The sequence below is a fragment of the Macaca nemestrina genome, chromosome 1 (assembly GCF_043159975.1).
Source record: "Macaca nemestrina isolate mMacNem1 chromosome 1, mMacNem.hap1, whole genome shotgun sequence".
Taxonomy (NCBI): Eukaryota; Metazoa; Chordata; class Mammalia; order Primates; family Cercopithecidae; genus Macaca; species Macaca nemestrina.
The window spans coordinates 144,334,174-144,354,633 of record NC_092125.1 but is presented as its reverse complement, the minus strand read 5'-3'; the positions used below and the strand labels follow the sequence as shown (position 1 = coordinate 144,354,633).

General features: G+C 39.3%; 1 protein-coding gene across 6 annotated transcripts in view; it reads right to left on the bottom strand.

The window, feature by feature from the left end:
- Window positions 1–19,930, bottom strand: part of LOC105482819 (guanylate-binding protein 6) — a 30,666-nt gene extending 10,736 nt beyond the window's left edge. The window contains exons 1-7 of one of the 6 annotated variants that reach the window (XM_011743170.2): window positions 19,671–19,930; window positions 9,860–10,055; window positions 9,009–9,221; window positions 7,802–7,929; window positions 1,693–1,802; window positions 1,292–1,488; window positions 500–745 (exon numbers count right to left, since the gene is read on the bottom strand). In XM_011743170.2, coding sequence (XP_011741472.2) covers window positions 500–745; window positions 1,292–1,488; window positions 1,693–1,802; window positions 7,802–7,929; window positions 9,009–9,198 — 871 coding nt within the window. In that variant the 5' untranslated portion in view covers window positions 9,199–9,221; window positions 9,860–10,055; window positions 19,671–19,930. The other 5 variants (XM_011743166.3, XM_011743167.3, XM_011743168.2 and 2 more) reach the window with 5 other exon arrangements.
- Window positions 19,931–20,460: the final 530 nt, after the last annotated feature.

The window sequence follows — 20,460 nt, the reverse complement described above, 5'->3', positions numbered from 1 at the left end:
GCTGATTTTTGTAGTTTTTGTAGAAATGGGGTTTCACCATGTTGTTCAGGCTGGTCTCAAACTCCTGAGCTCAAGTGATCTGCGTGCCTCTGCCTCCCAAAGTACTGGGATTATAGGTGTGAGCCACCACCCCCAGCCTTCTAGAGGTTTTTAAACTTCAACATATCTTTTGTATTCTCTTTGCAAAGAATATTGAACATATAAGACTTACCCTAAGAAAATATTATATGTCTGTTTTTATATTCAGTTAGTTATTTTATCATCAGAGGATTTTTTTTTCAGATATGAGGAAGTCACAGATATCAGTGACAGAGTTTGCAATATTAGAGAGGAATTTGTAAATTGCAGTAAGTGTGATAATTATACACATTTCTTCATTGAGCGTGGATTCCTGTATACACATAGTTCTATATGGAATCTAACAAAAATTCTGAGAAACACATTATACAATATATTCAACACACATGCGGCACCATAGAAATGTAAAAAGGAGACTCACGATTCCCAGTGACTGTGATTCCCTCCCTGAGGGTCTTGGTTCTTGCATGCGTGAAGATGTAAGAACGGAAAATGTTTGTTTGTTCCTGGAATGTGGGATCCAGTTGCTTTTCTGCCACCTTCTCGATATTGGCTAGAAGGTCTTTGTCATGTGTTGGCCGGTCAAAGACAAAACACTTCCGTTTTGGAAAGAAATGCCTGATGCACTCCCTGGGCAAATTGGATGCTTGAACTTTGGGATTCTTGCCTGAAGGATAAGAAAAATGGAGAATATAGTGAAAATAGTCTTGGTATAAGAGAGCTAAAGGTATTTTTGACAGGGTTTATATTGTCTTTTTGCCATCTTCTAGGCTTACAGACCTCCTTTAACATAAACATTCATGCAAAGTGGTCTAACACAGACATATATTTTTATTAGATAGGCTTTTCTTTGTAATTTCATGTCTAACAATTATCTGGTCAGTCATTTTCTAAACACAGAAAAGCAGAGGGGAAAACAGGGATCACAAGCATCTTGTTTTTAGAAAGTCTTAGCACCCATTGTAATCTGAATGCTAGAGTACTAATTGTACAAAGAACAAATCTGTCTTGAATAATTTATCTGCACTTTAGACTCTACTTTTCTTAAGTGAACTAGGCTCCATTCCTAGAGCTCTTCGACATACCCCTCAGTCCCCATTTCTACAGACCTCAATCTAGTCTCAAATACAAATGAAACCCAAGAGATGATGGGCAGTGTTTAGCAGATCACACACCCACTGGACCACCCACAACCCAGGCCACTTGCTGATACCTTGAATCAGCTTCAAGGCATTCTCCAGGTACTCATCTTCTGTGATAGGGTCACCATTCAACTTCAGCTGCAGAGTGAAATCCCGTACAGTCCAAATAAAGTCTGGGAAGAAACTCACGAACTCTGTGGAATCTTCTACTCCATCAGGCCTTGGGTTGGACTTTGCCTTAATGAGTTCTGTGAGCTCCGTCACATAACTAGGACTTAGGTAAGGAAAAGCAACTGTCTGCCCACAATTCACACATTTCTTTTAAAAAAATATTATAAACACTCTCTTTTGTATTGGGTTCCCTAGGCTGCACCAAAGGTAATTCAATTAAAGGGAAGGAGGAAATGACTTGATCTCCATTCCTATAACATCAATGAAACTTGGTGATTCTGTTCTATTCCTGGAAGGATACTGCAGCTGCTCCAGGGCCTGGTGGTTGATGGTGCTCATGCTGTTGTAGACGAAGGTGCTGCACAGGAGCACAGCCAGGGCAAAGATCCAGGAGTCATTCTTAGGGTCACCCTAAAAAGCACATTAGAGCAAAGGACTTAGGAGTGTAGCCTTTGGAAATTCACAGAGACATTTATTTTGTCAGTCTTTCATTTATGATTTCAGCTAATGTACTTGCTGTACAAAGAAGATAGACATGAATGTAAACAACAATTTGATAGTACAATATGTCTTCTAATCACAATTTCTTTTTCTTTTTTTTTTTGAGACGGAGTCCTGCTGTGTCTCCCAGACTGGAGTGCAGTGGCGTGATCTCGGCTCACTGCAAGCTCCGCCTCCCCAGTCAGGCCATTCTCCTGCCTCAGCCTCCCTAGAAGCTGGGACTACAGGCACCCGCCACCACGCCCGGCTAATTTTTTTTTTTGTATCTAATCACAATTTCTTTACATATAAAAGGATTCTAATCTTCATAGGGTTATTCTTTTCCTCAATTGGATGAAATAAGATGCATATATGGAAAAACTAGTAAAATATCTGGTTCTCAGTTGGATATTCATGATGAGTGTTAACACTTCTTCAGTCTAAACATATTTATTGGCCATGCATCATATAAAAAAACCATACCATAGTATGCATAACTGGGGATTGTAATTATATTCAATTAAATTCAGCAAACACTTATAGGAAACTGAAGAATGTTTCTCACTGTTCTTATGTTTAGAAAAGCAAATTTAATAAATTTACTCTCAAGATGACTATTTCAAAGTTGTGACAAACATTCATAATGATGAATCCAATAAAAATGACAATATTTTTAAAGAGATAACATCTTAGTAATGTACATAAGAGGTGGAACCCATAGCTATAATGTTAAATTAAAAATTACAAGTCTATCCTAGAAGATAAGAGCTATGAAAATTGAAGAAAGTGTATGTAGTATGAAGGCTTCCTGGAAGTCATGAGCTGAATGTTAAAGAATTGATAGAATGTGGATTTGAAGAAATGAAGGTGATTCTGCAAGTAGAAAGACCCACAGAAACAAAATTAGAGATTGTAGATTTCAGGAATCTTTGCAATAAGAATAGAGTTTATTGGTCTGACTGAGCAGAGGGTAAGTGCAGAAGATAAGACTGAATAGGGAGCTCCAGTACCTGGTTGATTAAGGACACTAAATGTCAGGCTAAATTTGTTTTATAAATTAGAGCATGTCTAAATTATAGATAGTCCAGGAATTATTTCTACCCTAAAAAGCATATGTAACTAGTTCCTAAAACAAATATACAAATTGAGATCTAGAGATTTCTACATAATTCCAGAAGATTCTATATGAAATTTTAGAGGTAGGAAGAATAGCCTATTCATTACTTTATGCCCAACAATCCCTAATTTTAAAAAAAGTAATCAATGAGGATTCTTCTTAGAAGTGGGACTCGTGACAAACAATAAACTATTTAGACAGGAGTATATTACTGTTTGATAGATGATTTTAGAGTACCTATAAAAATCCCAAAGGCATTTTGTTTATTATTATTATTTTTTTGTAGAGATGGGCTTTCACTATGTTGCCCACGGTGGTTTCTAACTCCTAGCCTCAAGCCATCTCCACTGTCTCAACCTGGCCCCAATAATGTTCTTAAATAAATATAAAAAACAATCCTAAAATTAAAACAGAATCACAAAATGCCCTGAATAATCAAAGTAATCTTGAACCAGAAGAACATAGCCTGGGGCATTATATTTCTTCATTTCAATATATATTGCAAAGCCACAGTAGCCAAAATAGTATGATACTGGCATAAAAACAGACATATAGATCAATGGAACAGAATAGACAATGCAGAAATAAATGTATACATCCACAGTGAACTCATTTTTGACTAATGTGCTGAGAATATACATTAAAGAAACAATGGTCTCCTCAATAAATGGTGCTGGAAAAATAGATGTCCACATGTATGCAGGAGATCTATATTTGATCCCATTTACACCATACACAAAAACTACTGAAAATGGATTAAAGACTTAAATGGACAGCTAGAAACTGGATCCAGAAATCCCACTACTGTGTATACATCCAAGGAAAATGAAATGACTATGTCAAAGAGAGATCTGTTCTTTTATATTTATTGCTGTACTATTCACAATAGCCAAGGCATGGAGTCAACCTGTTTCCATCAACAGATGAATGAATTTTAAAAAATGTGAAATCTATACACAATGAAATACTATTAAGCCTCCAAAAAGAAGGAAATCCTGTCATTGGCAACAACCTGGAGGAATCTAGAGGATGTTAAGCTAAGTTAAATAAACCAGGCACAGAAAGACAAACACTGCATGATTTTACTTACATGTGAAATCTAAGAGTTGAACTCATGGCAGCAGAAAGTAGAATGATGGTTACAAGGAGCTAGTGGAGAGGGGAAAAGGAAGGTTGGAAAATGTTAGCTAAAGGACACAAAATTTTAGTTATATAGAAGAGGGAAAAAAAGATATGAAGCCGTAAAAATACCAGAAGAATACACAGGGAAAAAACTTGACGTTGGTTTGGGCAATGATGTTTTTAGATATGACACCAAAAGCACAGGTGACAAATGCAAAATTAGACAAGTGGGATTGCATCAAATTAAAATGCTTCAGGTAACAAAGGAAACAAGCAGCAGAGTGAAAATGCAACCAATGGAAAGGGAGAAAAATATTTGCAAACCATATATTTGATAAGGGGTTAATATCCAAAATATATAAGGAACTTATATAACTCAATAGCAAATAAAACCTCATACCTCATTTAAAATGAGCAAAGGTGCGGCAACAACTTGCGTACATGTGTCTTTATAATAGAATGATTTATGTTCCTTTGGGTATATACCCAGTAATGGGATTGCTGGGTTCAATGGTAGTTCTGTCTTTAGCTCTCTGAGGAATTGCCATACTGTCTTCCACAATGGTTGAACTAATTTACACTTCCACTAATGGTGTAAAAGCCCACAGCCTCACCAGTATCTGTTATTTTTTGACTTTCTATTAATATCCTATTCTGACTGGTGTGAGATGGTATCTTACTGTGGTTTCCATTTGGATTTCTGTAATGATCAGTGATGCTGAGCTTTTTTTTCATATGATTGTTGGTCACATGCATGTCTTCCTTTCATTACAGCACTATTCATAATAGCAAAGACATGGAATCAACCCAAATGCCCATCAGTGATAGCCTGGATACATAAAATGTGGTAAGTAAACACAATAAAATACTATGCAGCCACAAAGAAGAACAAAATCATGTCCTTTTCAAGGACATGGATGGGCCTGGAGGGCATTATCCTTAGCAAACTAAAGCAGAAACAGAAAACCAAACACTGCATGTTCTCACTCATAAGTGGGAACTAAATGATGAGAACATGCAGACACCTAGAGGGGAACAACACACACTGGGGATTATGGGAGGGTGTGGGAGGGGAAGAAGGAGAGAAGAAGAGAAAATGACTAATGGACACTAGGCTTAATAACTGGGTGATAAAATAACCTGTACAACCGACCCCCATGACATGTTTATCTATGTAACAAACCTGCACGTCTTGCACATGTACCCCTGAAGTTAAAATAAACATTAAAAAATGAGTAAAGAACCTGAATACACATTTCTCAAAAGACGACATACCAATGGCCAATATGTATATGTAAAGGTGTATAAAATTACAAATTATCAAGGAAATGCAAATTAAAACAAAAATAAGATATCACCTGACACATTTAAGATGGCTATTTCCAAAGGAATTAAAAATAACAATTATCGGCAAGAATATAAAATAAGGGAACATTGTTGTTTTTTGGAGTGTAAATTCATGCAGCTATTATGGAAGAAATATGGAGGTTCCTCAAAAAATTAAAAATAGAACTACAATATGATCCAGTAATCTTACTTTTATGTATAAATCCAAATGAAATTAAATCAATATTTTAAAGAGATATCTGTACTTTCATATTTATATTTACATAAGGAAGTATGAATATTTAAATATATCTGTAATAATTGCAGCATTATTCACAATAGCCAAGATATGGAAACTACCTGAATGTCCATCAATGGACAAACAGAAAAGAAAACACAGAGTACATGTATATGCATTGTATTAGTCCATTCTCATGCTGCCCAATAAAGACATACCCAAGACTGGACAATTTACAAAGGCGAGAAGTTTGACTCAGTTCAGCATGGCTAGGGAAGCCTCAGGAAACTTACAATCATGGTGGAAGGGGAAGCAAATACATCCTTCTTCACATGGTAGCAGGAGAGAGAAGAATGATAGCCAAGTAAAGGGGGAATCCCCTTATAAAGCCATCAGCTCTCATGAGAACTTACTCACTATCATGAGAATAGCGGGGGGAAACCACCCACATCATTCAATTACCTCCCACCGGGTCCCTCCCACGACATGTGGGGATTATGGGAACTACAATTCAAGATGAGATTTGGGTGGGGACACAGCCAACCCATCCATAGCATGCATATATATATTTATTGAATATTGAATATTATATATATAATATATATTCAATCTCAGAAAAGGGAATTTTGTCATTTGCAACAACATAGATGAACACTGAGGTCATTAGGCTAAGTGAAATAAGTCAGACATAGAAAGACAAATACTGCATGATCTCACTTATTTGTGGAATCTAAAATAGTCAAACTGTCAAACTCAGAGCTGCAGAGTGGAATAGTGGTTGCCACGGGCTGGGGATGGGAGAAATGAAGAAATGTTGGTCAAAGAGTATAAAATTTCAGTTATGCAAGATAAATAAACTCTGGAGACACTGTACAGCAGTGTGACTGTAACTAACAATACTATATTGATTGTGACCTTAACTTCTGCTAAGAGGACAGATCTTAATTGTTTTTACCACACCAAAAAATAAAAAAAGGGCATAGAAAAAACAAAATGATAACTATGTGAGGTAATGGCTATATTATTGGCTTGATTATGGTGATCATTTCACAGTGTATACACATATCAAAACATCAAGTTGTACAGCTTAATTATATACAATTTTTATTTGTCAATTATACAACACTAAAGCCAAAAAACAAACAGAATTTCCAATGCCTGTTTGGGCAAAAATAAAGTGTATATGTATAGAAATTTAGAAACTATTCCCAAATAAGTCTCAAACTAAGACAAAAAAAGAGAGAAATTATTTATTTCACCCATTCATAAGAAGCTAAACACCAAAAATTCATCTTATAATGTTTATTGTAGGAAGAACAAATACTTTTATATGACGAGCACAATCAGAAGTATCTCAAAGCCTTCCAGAATGCTCTGTGGGTAGCTGATGAGCTTCATCCTGAGAAATATAAACTGAACTGTCTTAATTCCAACCCTCAAATGTACTCTTCACGTGGTAGCTCAGAAGGTGGGTGAGAGGCCTTTCCTCATCTCCTGAGATTGGAGTCAATACCTCTTCTCTTTCTTATCAAGGCACTGTTATACGCAACTGTACATGGTGAAAGCTGTGAGGTGCTGCCTGGATCACAGGTGTCAGCTCTCTTAATGAGAGAGTTTTCCAGGACAGACTTCCAGTGATTGACTAGCACCAGGGATGAAGGCCTAGCACCCTTGTCCCAAAACATGGTAACTCAAAAGGGCCATTCCAGCCACAGAGCTCCCTGTGGAATTGACGGAGGGCAGGGACTGCATTGCATTCCAATCTCCTCCCTCTCGGCAATCTACTTCTTTCCCAATCATTCTACACCCTGAGGGCTCTTTGTGGGCAGGACCTTTACTTTGTTCACCAATGTCTACACTACTCAGCCCAAAGGCCTGGAACTCAACTGCTTAACAAGATTTTATGAAATTGAATCAAATCATTCACCACTGTGCCAAGAAATAAAAGAATGTTTTAACTAATATACCATGATATCTAATCTTGTCTAGAAGTGTGACTTAACCAGGTCAAAGTTTGCCTTATTCACTGTAGTTGGATTTCTAGTTTTCACAAATATATCACAACAATTAAATTACAAGGATCATGTCTGGAATAAAAAAAAACCTGCCTATGACTCCCTGCCTTACCTTTTCCACATCGCCCAGACCCTCGGTGTCCAGAAGGACCAGGGTGTGGTTTGGCTTGGAGGGGTGGGGCACGCACCACATCCAGATGCCCTTGGTTTCAGACTGCACCGTGGAGCCCAGAGGGAAGCCTGCAGGGAAGAGGAGGAAGCTAAGCATGGGGACAGCAGAGCAGCCAAGCAGCCCTGGGGCCATGGATTCAGACTGGTTGGATTGTAACTAACCCAGCATACAAGATGGTGCTTTCTATATTTCCTCAAGAATGTCTCTCTCTGTGATTTATCAATTTCAAAAAGCAAGGGACATTAAATGTGAGAACGATGCCAAGAAAGTGTTCAAAATGGAGACGAAGAGGAATCCATGAATCAGACAAAATGGAGGTCACTGATAACAAGAACATCCTGAAAAGTGGTGGGGTTCAAAGTCAGACAGGAGTAGGTTGAATAAAGACATGAGAAGAAAAATAATTCAAAAAAGCAGATTGAGACAATGTTTTTTGCATTGAACGTGATTAAAGACAAAAACAAACACAAAATCAAGACCGGATTTGGTGCCCACGATGACATGTGAAATTCAGGAAGAGTTTTTTTGTGTGTTTTTTTTTTTTTTTTTTTTTTTTTTTTTTTTTTTTTTGAGACGGAGTCTCGCTCTGTCGCCAAGGCTGGAGTGCAGTGGCCGGATCTCGGCTCACTTCAAGCTCCACCTCCCGGGTTCCGGCCACTCTCCTGCCTCAGCCTCCTGAGTAGCTGGGACTACAGGCGCCCGCCACCTCGCCCGGCTAGTTTTTTGTATTTTTTAGTAGAGACGGGGTTTCACCGTGTTAGCCAGGATGGTCTCGATCTCCACCGCGCCCGGCCTCAGGAAGAGTTTTTAAGATGATACACCTTCAAACATCCTTGTATGTTGATGGGAATATTATGTGAAGAAAGTAAAATATGTTATAAGAGAAAGGAGACACAATTATGGGAGCCCAGGACTTGAATACACAAGACATGGGAGGATTCTGAGTACTAGTAGGGGAGATTTTCCTTAATGGGAATAAAGGAAAAAATATGGGGAAAGGTTACAGAAAGGTAGTGATTTGGTGGTGAGAATCAGAATGAGAAGGTTGGTTTATTGAAAGGAATTGGGTTCGCGCTTCACATGCCTAGGTTAGAGCATTAAGATACTGGAATCAAGCAATTGGCCTGTGTCCCAGGATACCACTCACCATGATTCTCTCCTGCCAGACGGTTCATCAAGTAGGATTTGCCTGTACGGTACAGTCCAACAATGGCTACCACCACCACTGGCTGAGAAATCTTGTCAAGAATCTGTATAGCTTGCTGGTTCACCAACAGCTTGTCATTGTTGTTTTCCACCAGGCAAATGGGGGCCAACATTTTGGGTCCAGATTCCATGGCAACCGCCAACCTAGAAGAGCCTCCCAGTAGAAATAAGGTTACATTCTCTGCCTCAGTAATGCAAACACCCATAAATTTAGGACCGATAAGACTTTTGCATTTCTTTGAGATAACATGTAACCTAGCATTAGTGAACTACAAAAGGCTTCCTCCATCATTCTCCCAAATCCGTAATGGTGTTAGCAATGAAACATAGTATATTATCATCTCCATAATTTTTCTTCAATAGTAATAATAAAACTCAAGTAATTGTTATCATAATAGGGGGTCTACAATACTCCAAGCCCTGTGATGCCTGCCTTAAATATCTGACCTCATTGACACTTACAAGAACCTACAAGTTAGAGATTATTATATCCCTATATATGTAAATGAGATAAATGAGTCTCACAAAGGCTGAGTGCGTAAGTCATAGAGCCAGGATTACAAACCCAGACAATTGCGCAAAGTGGCAGACTAAGAAGTTCCAAGTCCTTCTTCTCTCTTGGAGACATCAAAAAACAACTGGAAAAAATGACTAAAATTATCTTATAGAAGCTCTAGAAAACAGTCAAAGGTCTACAGCACCCAAGAAAATGTCCAGTAGAAAAAAAAAAGGCACATTCAAAATAGTAGGAAATTCCAAGGTGTTTCATTTGCCCTTTCCCTATCCACTCACCTCAAGGGCATGGTTGTGGTCTGGAGGAGGTGGCAGTCCAGTTTTCCCTTCCCTTCCCTGAACTGAAGGGAGTAGAACAGACTTTATTTATAACCTGCTATTCTGACTGGGGGCTGTCCTTTCTAGTATATGTTCTGCCTTACTCAGATTTCCAGTATCAATGATTTCTTGTGCATGATACCAAAACCACAGAAAACTGAAAAAAAAAAAATAGATACACCACACTTAATCAAAATTAAAAACTTTTGTGCATCAAAGAGCACTGTCAATGTAGTAAAAAGGCAACCCATGGAATGGGAGAAAATATTTCCAAACCATATATTTGATAGACTACATGAAGAACTGTTACAACTCAACAGCGACAAAATCCCAATTGAAAATGCCCTGAAATGAACATTTCTCCCAGGAGGACCTATAAATGACCTTAATACACATATGAAGACATGTGCAACATTAGTTATCACTGGGGAAATGCAAATCAAAACCACAGTGAGGTACCACTCCACAACCACCCATTAAGATGACTAATATTTTCAAAAAAAAATTAAGCAGAAAACAAGTGTTAGCTAGGATGTGGAGAAATTGGAATCTTTGTCCATTGCTAGTAGAAATATGAATGGTATTGCCACTAAGAATAAAAGTATGGTGGTGGCCCGGCGCGGTGGCTCATGCCTGTAATCCTAGCACTTTAGGAGGCTGAGGCGGGCGGATCACGAGGTCAGGAGATTGAGACCATCCTGGCTAACGCGGTGAAACCCCATCTCTACTAAAAATACAAAAAATTAGCTGGGCGTGGTGGTGGGCGCCTGTAGTCCCAGCTACTCAGGAGGCTGAGGCAGGAGAATTGCTTGAACCCGGGAGGCGGAGCTTGCGGTGAGCCAAGATCACGCCACTGCACTCCTCCAGCCTGAGCGACAGAGCGAGACTTCGTCTCTAAAAAAAAAAAAGAAAAAGAAAAAGTATGGTGGTTCCTAAAAAAAGATGAAACATAGAATTAACATCAAAATATTTCATTTCTGATTGGGGTAATTCCAAGATGGCCAAATAGGAACAGCTCCAGTCTGCAGCCTCCAGCATGATCAATGCAGAAGAGGGGTGACTTCTGCATTTCCAACTGAGGTACCTGGTTCATCTTATTGGGACTGCTTGGACAGTGGGTGCAGCCCACGGAGGGCGAGCCAAAGCAGGATGGGGTGTTGCCTTGCCGGGGAAGCACAAGGTGTTGGGGGATTTCCCTTTCCTAACCAAGGGAAGCCATGACAGACTTCCTGGAAAAATGGGACACTACCATGCAAATACTGTGCTTTTCCCAAGGTCTTAGGAACCGGCAGACAAGGTGACTCTCTCCCGTGCCTGGCTCAGTGACTACCACACACACGGAGCCTTGCTCACTGCTAGTGCAGCAGTCTGAGATCCATCTGCGAGACAGCAGCCTGACTGGGGGAGGGGAGTCCACCATTGCTGAGGCTTCAGTAGGTAAACAAAGTGGCCAGAGAAGCTGGAACTGGGAGGAGCCCACTGCAACTCAACAAGGCCTATTGCCTCTAAACTCCACCTCTGTGGGTAGGGCATAGCTGAACAAAAGGCAGCAGGCAACCTATGCAGATATAAATGTCCCTGTCTGACGGCTCTGAAGAGAGCAGTGGTTCTCCCAGCATGGCGTTTGAGCTCTGAGAACGTACAGACTGCCTCCTCAAGTGGGTCCCTGAACCCCATGTAACCTAACTGGGAGACATCTCCCAGTAGGGGCTGAGAGACACCTCATATAGGCAGCTGCCCTCTGAGACAAAGCTTCCAGAGGAAGGATCAGGCAGCAACATTTGCCATTCTGCAATATTTGCTGTTCTGCAGCCTCCCCTGGTGATACCCAGGAAAACAGGGTCTGGAGTGGACCTCCAGCAAACTCCAACAGACCGGCAGCTGAGGGACCAGACTGGTAGAAGGAAAACTAACAAACAGAAAGGAATATCATTAATATCAACAAAAAGGTCATCTACACCAAAACCCCACCTGTAGGTAACCAACATCAAAGACCAAAGGTAGACAAAACCACAAAGATGGGGAGAAACCAGAGCAGAAAAGCTGAAAATTCTAAAAATCAGAGTGACTCTTCTCCTCCAAAGGATCACAGCTCCTCGTCAGCAAGGGAACAAACCTTTTCTGGATGGAGAATGACTTTGACGAGTTGGCAGAAGTAGGCTTCAGAAAGTCAATAATAAGAAACTTCTCTGAGCTAAAGGATGTTGAAACCCATCGCAAGGAAGCTAAAAACCTTGAAAAAAGATTAGATGAAAGGCTAACCAGAATAAACAGTGTAGAGAAGATCTCAAATGACCTCATGGAGCTGAAAACCATGGCACAAGAACTTCGTGATACATGCATAAGCTTCAATTGCTGATTTGATCAAGTGGAGGAAAGGGTATCAGTGATGGAAGATCAAATTAGTGAAATAAAGTGAGAAAAGAAGGTTAGAGAAAAAAGAGTAAAAAGAAATGAACAAAGCCTCCAAGAAATATGGAAAAATGTTAAAAGACCAAATCTATATTTGATTGGTGTACCTGAAAGTGATGGGGAGAATGGAACCAAGTTGGAAAACACTCTTCAGGATATTATCCAGGCAAACTTCCCCAACATAGGAAGGCAGGCCAACACTCAAATTGAGGAAATACAGAGAACACCACAAAGATACTTCTCAACAAGAGCAACCCCAAGACACATAACTGTCAGATTCACCAAAGTTGAAAGGAAGAAATAAGTGTTAAGGGCAGCCAGAGAGAAAGGTTAGGTTACCCGCAAAGGGAAGCCCATGAGACTAACAACAGAACTCTTGGCAGAAATCCAACAAGCCAGAAGAGAATGGGGGCCAATATTCAACATTCTTAAAGAGAAGAATTTTCAACCCAGAATTTCATATCCAGCCAAACTAAGCTTCCTAAGTGAAGGAGAAATAAAATCCTTTACAAACAAGCAAATGCTGAGAGATTTTGTCACCACCAGGCCTGTTTTACAAGAGCTCCTGAAAGAAGCACTAAACTTGGAAAGAAATAACCAGTACCAGTCACTGCAAAAACAGGCCAAATTGTAAAGACCATTGATGCTAGGAAGAAACTACACCAATTAATGGGCAAAATAACTAGTTAACATCATAACGATGGGATCAAATTCACACATAACAATATTGAACTTAAATGTAAATGGGCTAAATGCCCCAATTGAAAGACACAGACTAGCAAATTGGATAAAGAGTCAAGACCCATCAGTGTGCTGTATTCAGGAGACCCATCTCACATGCAGAGACACACATAGGCTCAAAATAAAGGGATGGACAAAAATTTACCAAGTAAATGCAGGGGTTGCAATCCTAGTCTCTGATAAAACAGACTTTAAACCAACAAAGATCAAAAAAAGACAAAGGAGGCCATTACATAATAGTAAAGGGATCAATTCAACAAGAAGAGCTAACTATCCTAAACATATATGCACCCAATATAGGAGCACACAGATTCATGCAGCAAGTCCTTAGAAATGTACAAAGAGACTTAGACTCCCACACAATAATGGGAGACTTTAATACTCCACTGTCAATATTAGACAGATCAATGAAACAGGAGGTAAACAAGGATACCCAGGACCTGAACTCAGCTCTGAAACAAGCAGACCTAATAGACATCTACAGAACTCTCCACCCCAAATCAACAGAATATACATTCTTCTCAGCACTACATCACACTTATTCTAAAATCGACCACATAATTGGAAGTAAAGCCCTCCTCAGCAAATGTAAAAGAACAGAAATCACAACAAACGGTCTCTCAGACCACAATGTAATCAAATTAGAACTAACTCACTCAAAACCACACAATTACATGGAAACTGAACAAGTTGCTCCTGAATGACTACTGGGTAAATAAAGAAATCAAGACAGAAATAAAGATGTTCTTTGAAACTGATGAGAAAAAAGATGCAACGTACCAGAATCTCTGGGACACATTTAAAGCAGTGTGTAGAGGGAAATTTATAGCACTAGATGCCCACAGGAGAAGGCAGGAAAGATCTAAAATTGACACACTAACATCACAAGTAAAAGAACTAGAGAAGCAAGAGCAAACAAATTCAAAAGCTAGCAGAAGGCAAGAAATAACTAAGATCAGAGCAGAACTGAAGGAGACAGAGACACAAAAAAACCCTTCAAAAAATCAATGAATCTAGAAGCTAGCTTTTTGAAAAGATCAACAAAATTGGTAGACCGCTAGCAAGACTAATAAAGAAAAAAAGAGAGAAGAATCAAATAGATACAGTAAAAAATGATAAAGGGGATATCACCACCGATCCTACAGAAATACAAACTACTATCAGAGAATACTATAAACACCTCTATGCAAATACTAGAATATCTCGAAGAAATGGATAAATTCCTGGACACATACACCCTCCCAAGACTAAACCAGAAAGAAGTTGAATTTCTGAATAGACGGATTACAGGCTCTGAAAGTAAGGCAATAATTAATAGCCTACCAACCGAAAAAAGTCCAGGACAAGACAGGTTCACAGCCGAATTCTACCAGAGGTATAAAAAGGAGCTGACACCATTCCTTTTGAAACTATTCCAATCAATAGAAAAAGAGAGGGAATCCTCCCTAACTCATTTTATGAGGCCAACATCAACCTGACAGAGACACAACAAAAAGAGAGAATTTTAGACCAACATCGCTGATGAATATCGATGTGAAAATCCTGAATAAAATACTGGGAAACCGAATCCAGCAGCACATCAAAAAGCTTATCCACCATGATCAAGTTGGCTTCATCCCCGGGATACAAGGCTGGTTCAACATACACAAATTAATAAACATAATCCATCACATAAACAGAACCAATGACAAAAACCACATGATTATCTCAATAGAGGCAGAAAAGGCCTTCGACAAACTTCAACAGCCCTTCATACTAAAAACTCTCAATAAACTAGGTATTGATGGAACATACCTCAAAATAATAAGATCTATTTATGACAAACCCACAGCCAATATCATACTGAATGGGCAAAAACCAGAAGCATTCCCTTTGAAAACTGGCACAAGACAGGGATGCCCTCTCTCACAACTCCTATTCAACATAGTGTTGGAAGTTCTGGCCAGGTCAATCAGGCAAGAGAAAGAAATAAAGAGTATTCAATTAGGAAAAGAGGAAGTTAAATTGTCCCTGTTTGTAGATGACATGATTGTATATTTAGAAAACCCCATCGTCTCAGTCCAAAATCTCCTTAAGCTGATAAGCAACTTCAGCAAAGTCTCAGGATACAAAATCAATGTGCAAAAATCACAAGCATTCCTATACACTATTAACAAACAGAGAGTCAAATCATGAGTGAACTCCCATTCAGAATTGCTACAAAGATAATAAAATAGGAATACAACTTACAACAGATGTGAAGGAACTCTTCAAGGAGAACTACAAACCACTGCTCAGTGAAATAAAAGAGGACACAAACAAATGGCAGAATATTCCATGCTCATGGATAGGAAGAATTAATATCATGAAAATGGCCATTCTGCCCAAAGTAATTTATAGATTCAATGCCATCCCCATTGAGCTACCAATGACTTTCTTCACAGAACTGGAAAAACTACTTTAAAGTGCATATGGAACCAAAAAAGAGCCCACGTTGCCAAGACAATCCTAAGCCAAAAGAACAAAGCTGGAGGCATCATGCTACCTGACTTCAAATTATACTACAAGACTACATTAACCAAAACAGCATGGTACTGGTACCAAAACAGAGATATAGACCAATGGAGCAGAACAGAGGTCTCAGAAATAACACCACACATCTAGAACCACCTGATCTTTGACAAACCTGACAAAAACAAGAACCCTATTTAATAAATGTTGCTGGGAAAACTGGCTAGCCATATGTAGAAAGCTGATACTGGATCCCTTCCTTACACCTTATACAAAAATTAATTCAAGATGGATTAAAGACTTAAATTTAGCCCTAAAACCGCAAAAACCCTAGAAGAAAACCGAGGCAATACCATTCAGGACATAGGCATGGGCAAGGACTTCATGACTAAAACACCAAAAGCAATGGCAACAAAAGCCAAAATTGACAAGTGGGATCTAATTAAACTAAAGAGCTCCTGCACAGTGAAAGAAACTACCATCAGGGTGAACAGGCAACCTACAGAATGGGAGAAAATTTCTGCAATCTACCCATCTGACAAAGGGCTAACATCCAAAATCTACAAAGAACTCAAACAAATTTATGAGAAAAAAAAAAGAAACAACCCCATTGAAAAGTGGGCAAAGGATATGAACAGACAATGCACAAAAGAAGACATCCATGCAGCCAACAGACATGTGAAAAAAATGCTCATCATCACTGCTCATCAGAGAAATGCAAATCAAAACCACAATGAGATACCATCTCACACCAGTTAGAATGGCCATCATCAAAAAGTCAGGAAACAACAGATGCTGGAGAGGATGTGGAGAAACAGGACTGCTTTTACACTGTTGGTGGGAGTGTAAATTAGTTCAACCATTGTGGAAGACAGTGTGCAATTCCTCAAGGATCTACAACTAGAATTACCATTTGACCCAGCAATCTCATTACTGGGTATATACCCAAAGGATTATAAATCATGCTACTATAAAGACACATGCACACATATGTTTGTTGTGGCACTATTCACAATAGCAAAGACTTGGAACCAACCCAGATGTCCATCAATGATAGACTGGATTAAGAAAATGTGGCACATACATACCATGGAATATTATATAGCCATAAAAAGAATGAGTTCATGTCCTTTGCAGGGACATGGATGAAGCTGGAAACCATCATTCTCAGCAAACTATCACAAGGACAGAAAACCAAGCACCGCATGTTCTCACTCATACTTGAGAACTGAACAATAAGAACACTTGGACACAGGGCAGGGAACATCACACAATGGGACCTGTCGGTGGGTGGAGGTCTGGGGGAGGGATAGCATTAGGAGAAATACCGAATATAAATGATGAATTGATGGGTGCAGCAAACCAACATGGCACATGTATACCTATGTATCAAACCTGCACATTCTGTACATGTACCTTAGATCTTAAAGTATAATAAAAAATAATAATTAAAAAGATATATTTCATTTCTGTGTATATACACCAAAAAAATTGAAGGCAGGGACTCAAACAGATAATTGCACACCAATGGTCATGGTAGCATTATAATAGCTAAAAGATGAAAACAACCTTTATGTCCATTAACAGATGATATCAACAAAATGTAGTACATACCTACAGTGGAATATTATTCATCCATACAAATGTCTGAAATTATGACACATGCTACAACATGGATCAGTCTTGAAGACATTATGCCAAGTGAAATAAGCCAGACACAAAAGAACAAATGTTAAATGATTCCACTTGGATGAGGTACTAGAATAGTCAAATACATTGAGACAAAAAGTAGAAGCATAATTACCATGGGCTGAGGGAGGAAGGAAGGGCGAATCATTGTTTAAAGGTAGAGAGACTCAGTTTACAATAATGAATAGATTCTGGAGACGGTTGCACAACAATGCGAACATATTAGTGTCACTGAAGTATACTCTTAAAATTGTAAAATTTATTAATTTTATTATGCCTATTTCACCACAAAACAAAAAAAGTAAAAGACAAAATCCTTGACAAACTGACAATCAAAGACAGTGGTTATCCTATATGTTCTTTGATCAGTAACCTGCAGTAACTTTTTAATGATTATCATACACTGAAACATGCTCTCTACTTTGTCAATGTGACTGTATGTGCTCATCTTTTATCTACAGGTTTAGAAGAGGGATAGAAATTGGAGGGAGAAGGGGAAGAAGCAACATGGGATGAGAATCTTTTAGAGAATGGAGGCTACCTTTTTCAAAAGGGAAGCAGAAACATGTCTAGATCTAAAGAATTAAAATACAGGCTGAAGCACTTAGCCTAGAAGGGTCAGGTTCTCAGTGAGTTACTCCCACAGATGAGAAAAAAAAAAAAGAATTAGAATAACAATACGTATAACATTGCGTATTTTACAGAGAGATAGATTAGAGATATATAAAGAGAGAGAGGTTTATCTCTCTATACATAGATAAGTTAGAGAGATTTCCTTTTGAGAGATAATGTCAGTGTCACTGTTGAGTGAATTGAGGTGAAAGGCATACGGGATTTCATTGCAAGCTTTTGAGAGGTGAAGTTTAATTCCATAAATTTAGTATTGAAAGTACAATTATTCTGTAGATCTCCTGGCACATTTTTATTGCCATTATATTAAAATGATTTTCTATGATATTTGTATTTCTTTATAATCAGAATATATAAATATAATATTGTCTTCAAATGCTTCATATACTCACTTTTGTATTTATATGTCAAATATTCAAGATGCTTCTAATGCCATCAAAAATACCAGCTCTATCATTCACTACTTATATGGCCTTGACCAAGGAGCATCACCTAGATGAGCCTGTTAATTATAGGGGTCTGTGAGTTAAATCATACATCTAACCCGGAGGGTGTTTTAGTAATAAAATGAGACATTACAAGCTTATATCTTAACATGACATACAGCACAAAATAGGATTTTAGTAAAAGTTGAATTAAATGGAGGTTAAGCTACATAATTACAATAACAATTGGTCCATTAGCTTATACAGTTCAACAAAATATGCAAACTGTAAATTACTAAGAAACCAAAACTACAGATAAATTTTTCATTAGAGCAAAATAGTAAAGTTTAAGCACGCTGTTGCTGTACAACCTGCTCTTGTCTGATTCTTCACTGAGGGGAGTAAGGAGAATGGAGATCAAACATGAGGCCCTGATTTCTACGATGAAATGCACTGTAACGTGTTCATCACATTACAGTGACTGCAACTGTACAGTCCCTTCTTTAGAGTAAGCAATCAAGGAAGCTCTAGGAAGATGTGGCTGCTCCTGCAAACATCTTTATATAAATCAGGTCTCTGGTTTCTTAGCTGTGAGGAAACAGAGAACTTTTAACTTCTACTAAATGAAATACAGCTGTTCAATCCTATTCAGGACTGGTTTTCAAACTCTGATTTACATAAGAATCACCTGAGGGGATTAACACCCAGCTTCCCAGGCCTAAGTATCTATCTGTTTATCAAGAGCTACAGGTAACTCTGATGATCCTGTGGGAAACTAACACCACACACACACACACACACACACACACACACACACACACACACACACACACACACACACACACACACACACACACACACACACACACACACACACACACACAGAGACTATGTAATTATTTTTAAGTCATAAAGACAAGCGATGTAAGGACTAGCTTTTATTTCTACATAGAGACTTAAATAGAGCTCTTACTCTGAACCTTTCCTAAGTGTGACCACTAGACAAATAGAAAAGAAACTCTCCCTTCAGGTTATAATTGCCTGGAAGCTCCTTGTTCTCTGCATTTCTGGGCCTGCCGCAGGACCTGAGAGAGACAGCCAGGCAGGCGCCCACCAGGGTTCATTCCAGGCCACTCACTGCTGTCCTGAGTTGATGATCAGGGAGGAGCATATCCAGGGGGACATGGTGTGCCTGGCTGTGACCTCTTGGCTGTCACTGGTTCAAGGGGAGAAGCTGAGCTTCCCCAGAACTAAAGCCAGTCACAGATTCCTGCAGGCCAGGCAGCAGGCCCCCTGCCCTTCCTGCCCTTTCCTCAGCTGCCACTCTGAATCAGAAACCGAGTCTTGAGTTGGACCAAGTTGCGTGTAAAAGAAAGCAAACATACCTGCTCTTCAGCACCACAGCTCCAAGTTTTGAGTTGTCAGTTGCCTTTCAGTACCCCCTTGCTCTCGTTCCTCCTTCCACTTTTCTTTTGTGTCCCTCCTTTATAAAGGAGAAAAAGAGAGAGAGCTGAGGAAGCTAGTCATTTCCACGAATGGGATGGTGCAATAAAGCTGAAATTGAAAGTAAAAGCAATTCATGCAGTTGTTACGAATTAGCAGAGGCACATCTCAATTTTGTTGTTGTTGTTGTTGTGAGACAGAGTCTCACTCTATCGCCCAGGTTGGAGTGCAGTGGTGCAATCTTGGCTCAGTGCAAGCTCCTCCTCCCAGGTTCATGCCATTCTCCTGCCTCAGCCTCCCCCCGAGTAGCTGGGACTACAGGCACCCACCACCACGCCTGGCTAATTTTTTGTTTTTAGTAAAGACAGGGTTTCACTGTGTTAGCCAGGATGGTCTTGAGTTCTTGACCTCGTGATCCGCGCACCTTGGCCTCCCAAAGTGCTGAGATTACAGGCGTGAGCCACCGCGCCCGGCCCTGATCTGAGTTTGAGGATGGTGGTTGGGTGCAGGGGTCAGAAAAAGCCACAGATGCTGCACAGTCACACCTTAGCAAGCACAGTCCTGCCAGCTTTCTTCTGTCTTCCCCACCTTGGAAGTCTTCCTGGGCTTTCTTCTTGATACCTCTCCCAGTTAGCTTTAGTTTCCTTGGCACACAAGAAAAATAGAAAACCCATATTAGAAACAATAAACAAACCTTCAGAAACCAAGAATATTGTAAGCATTTTTCTCTTA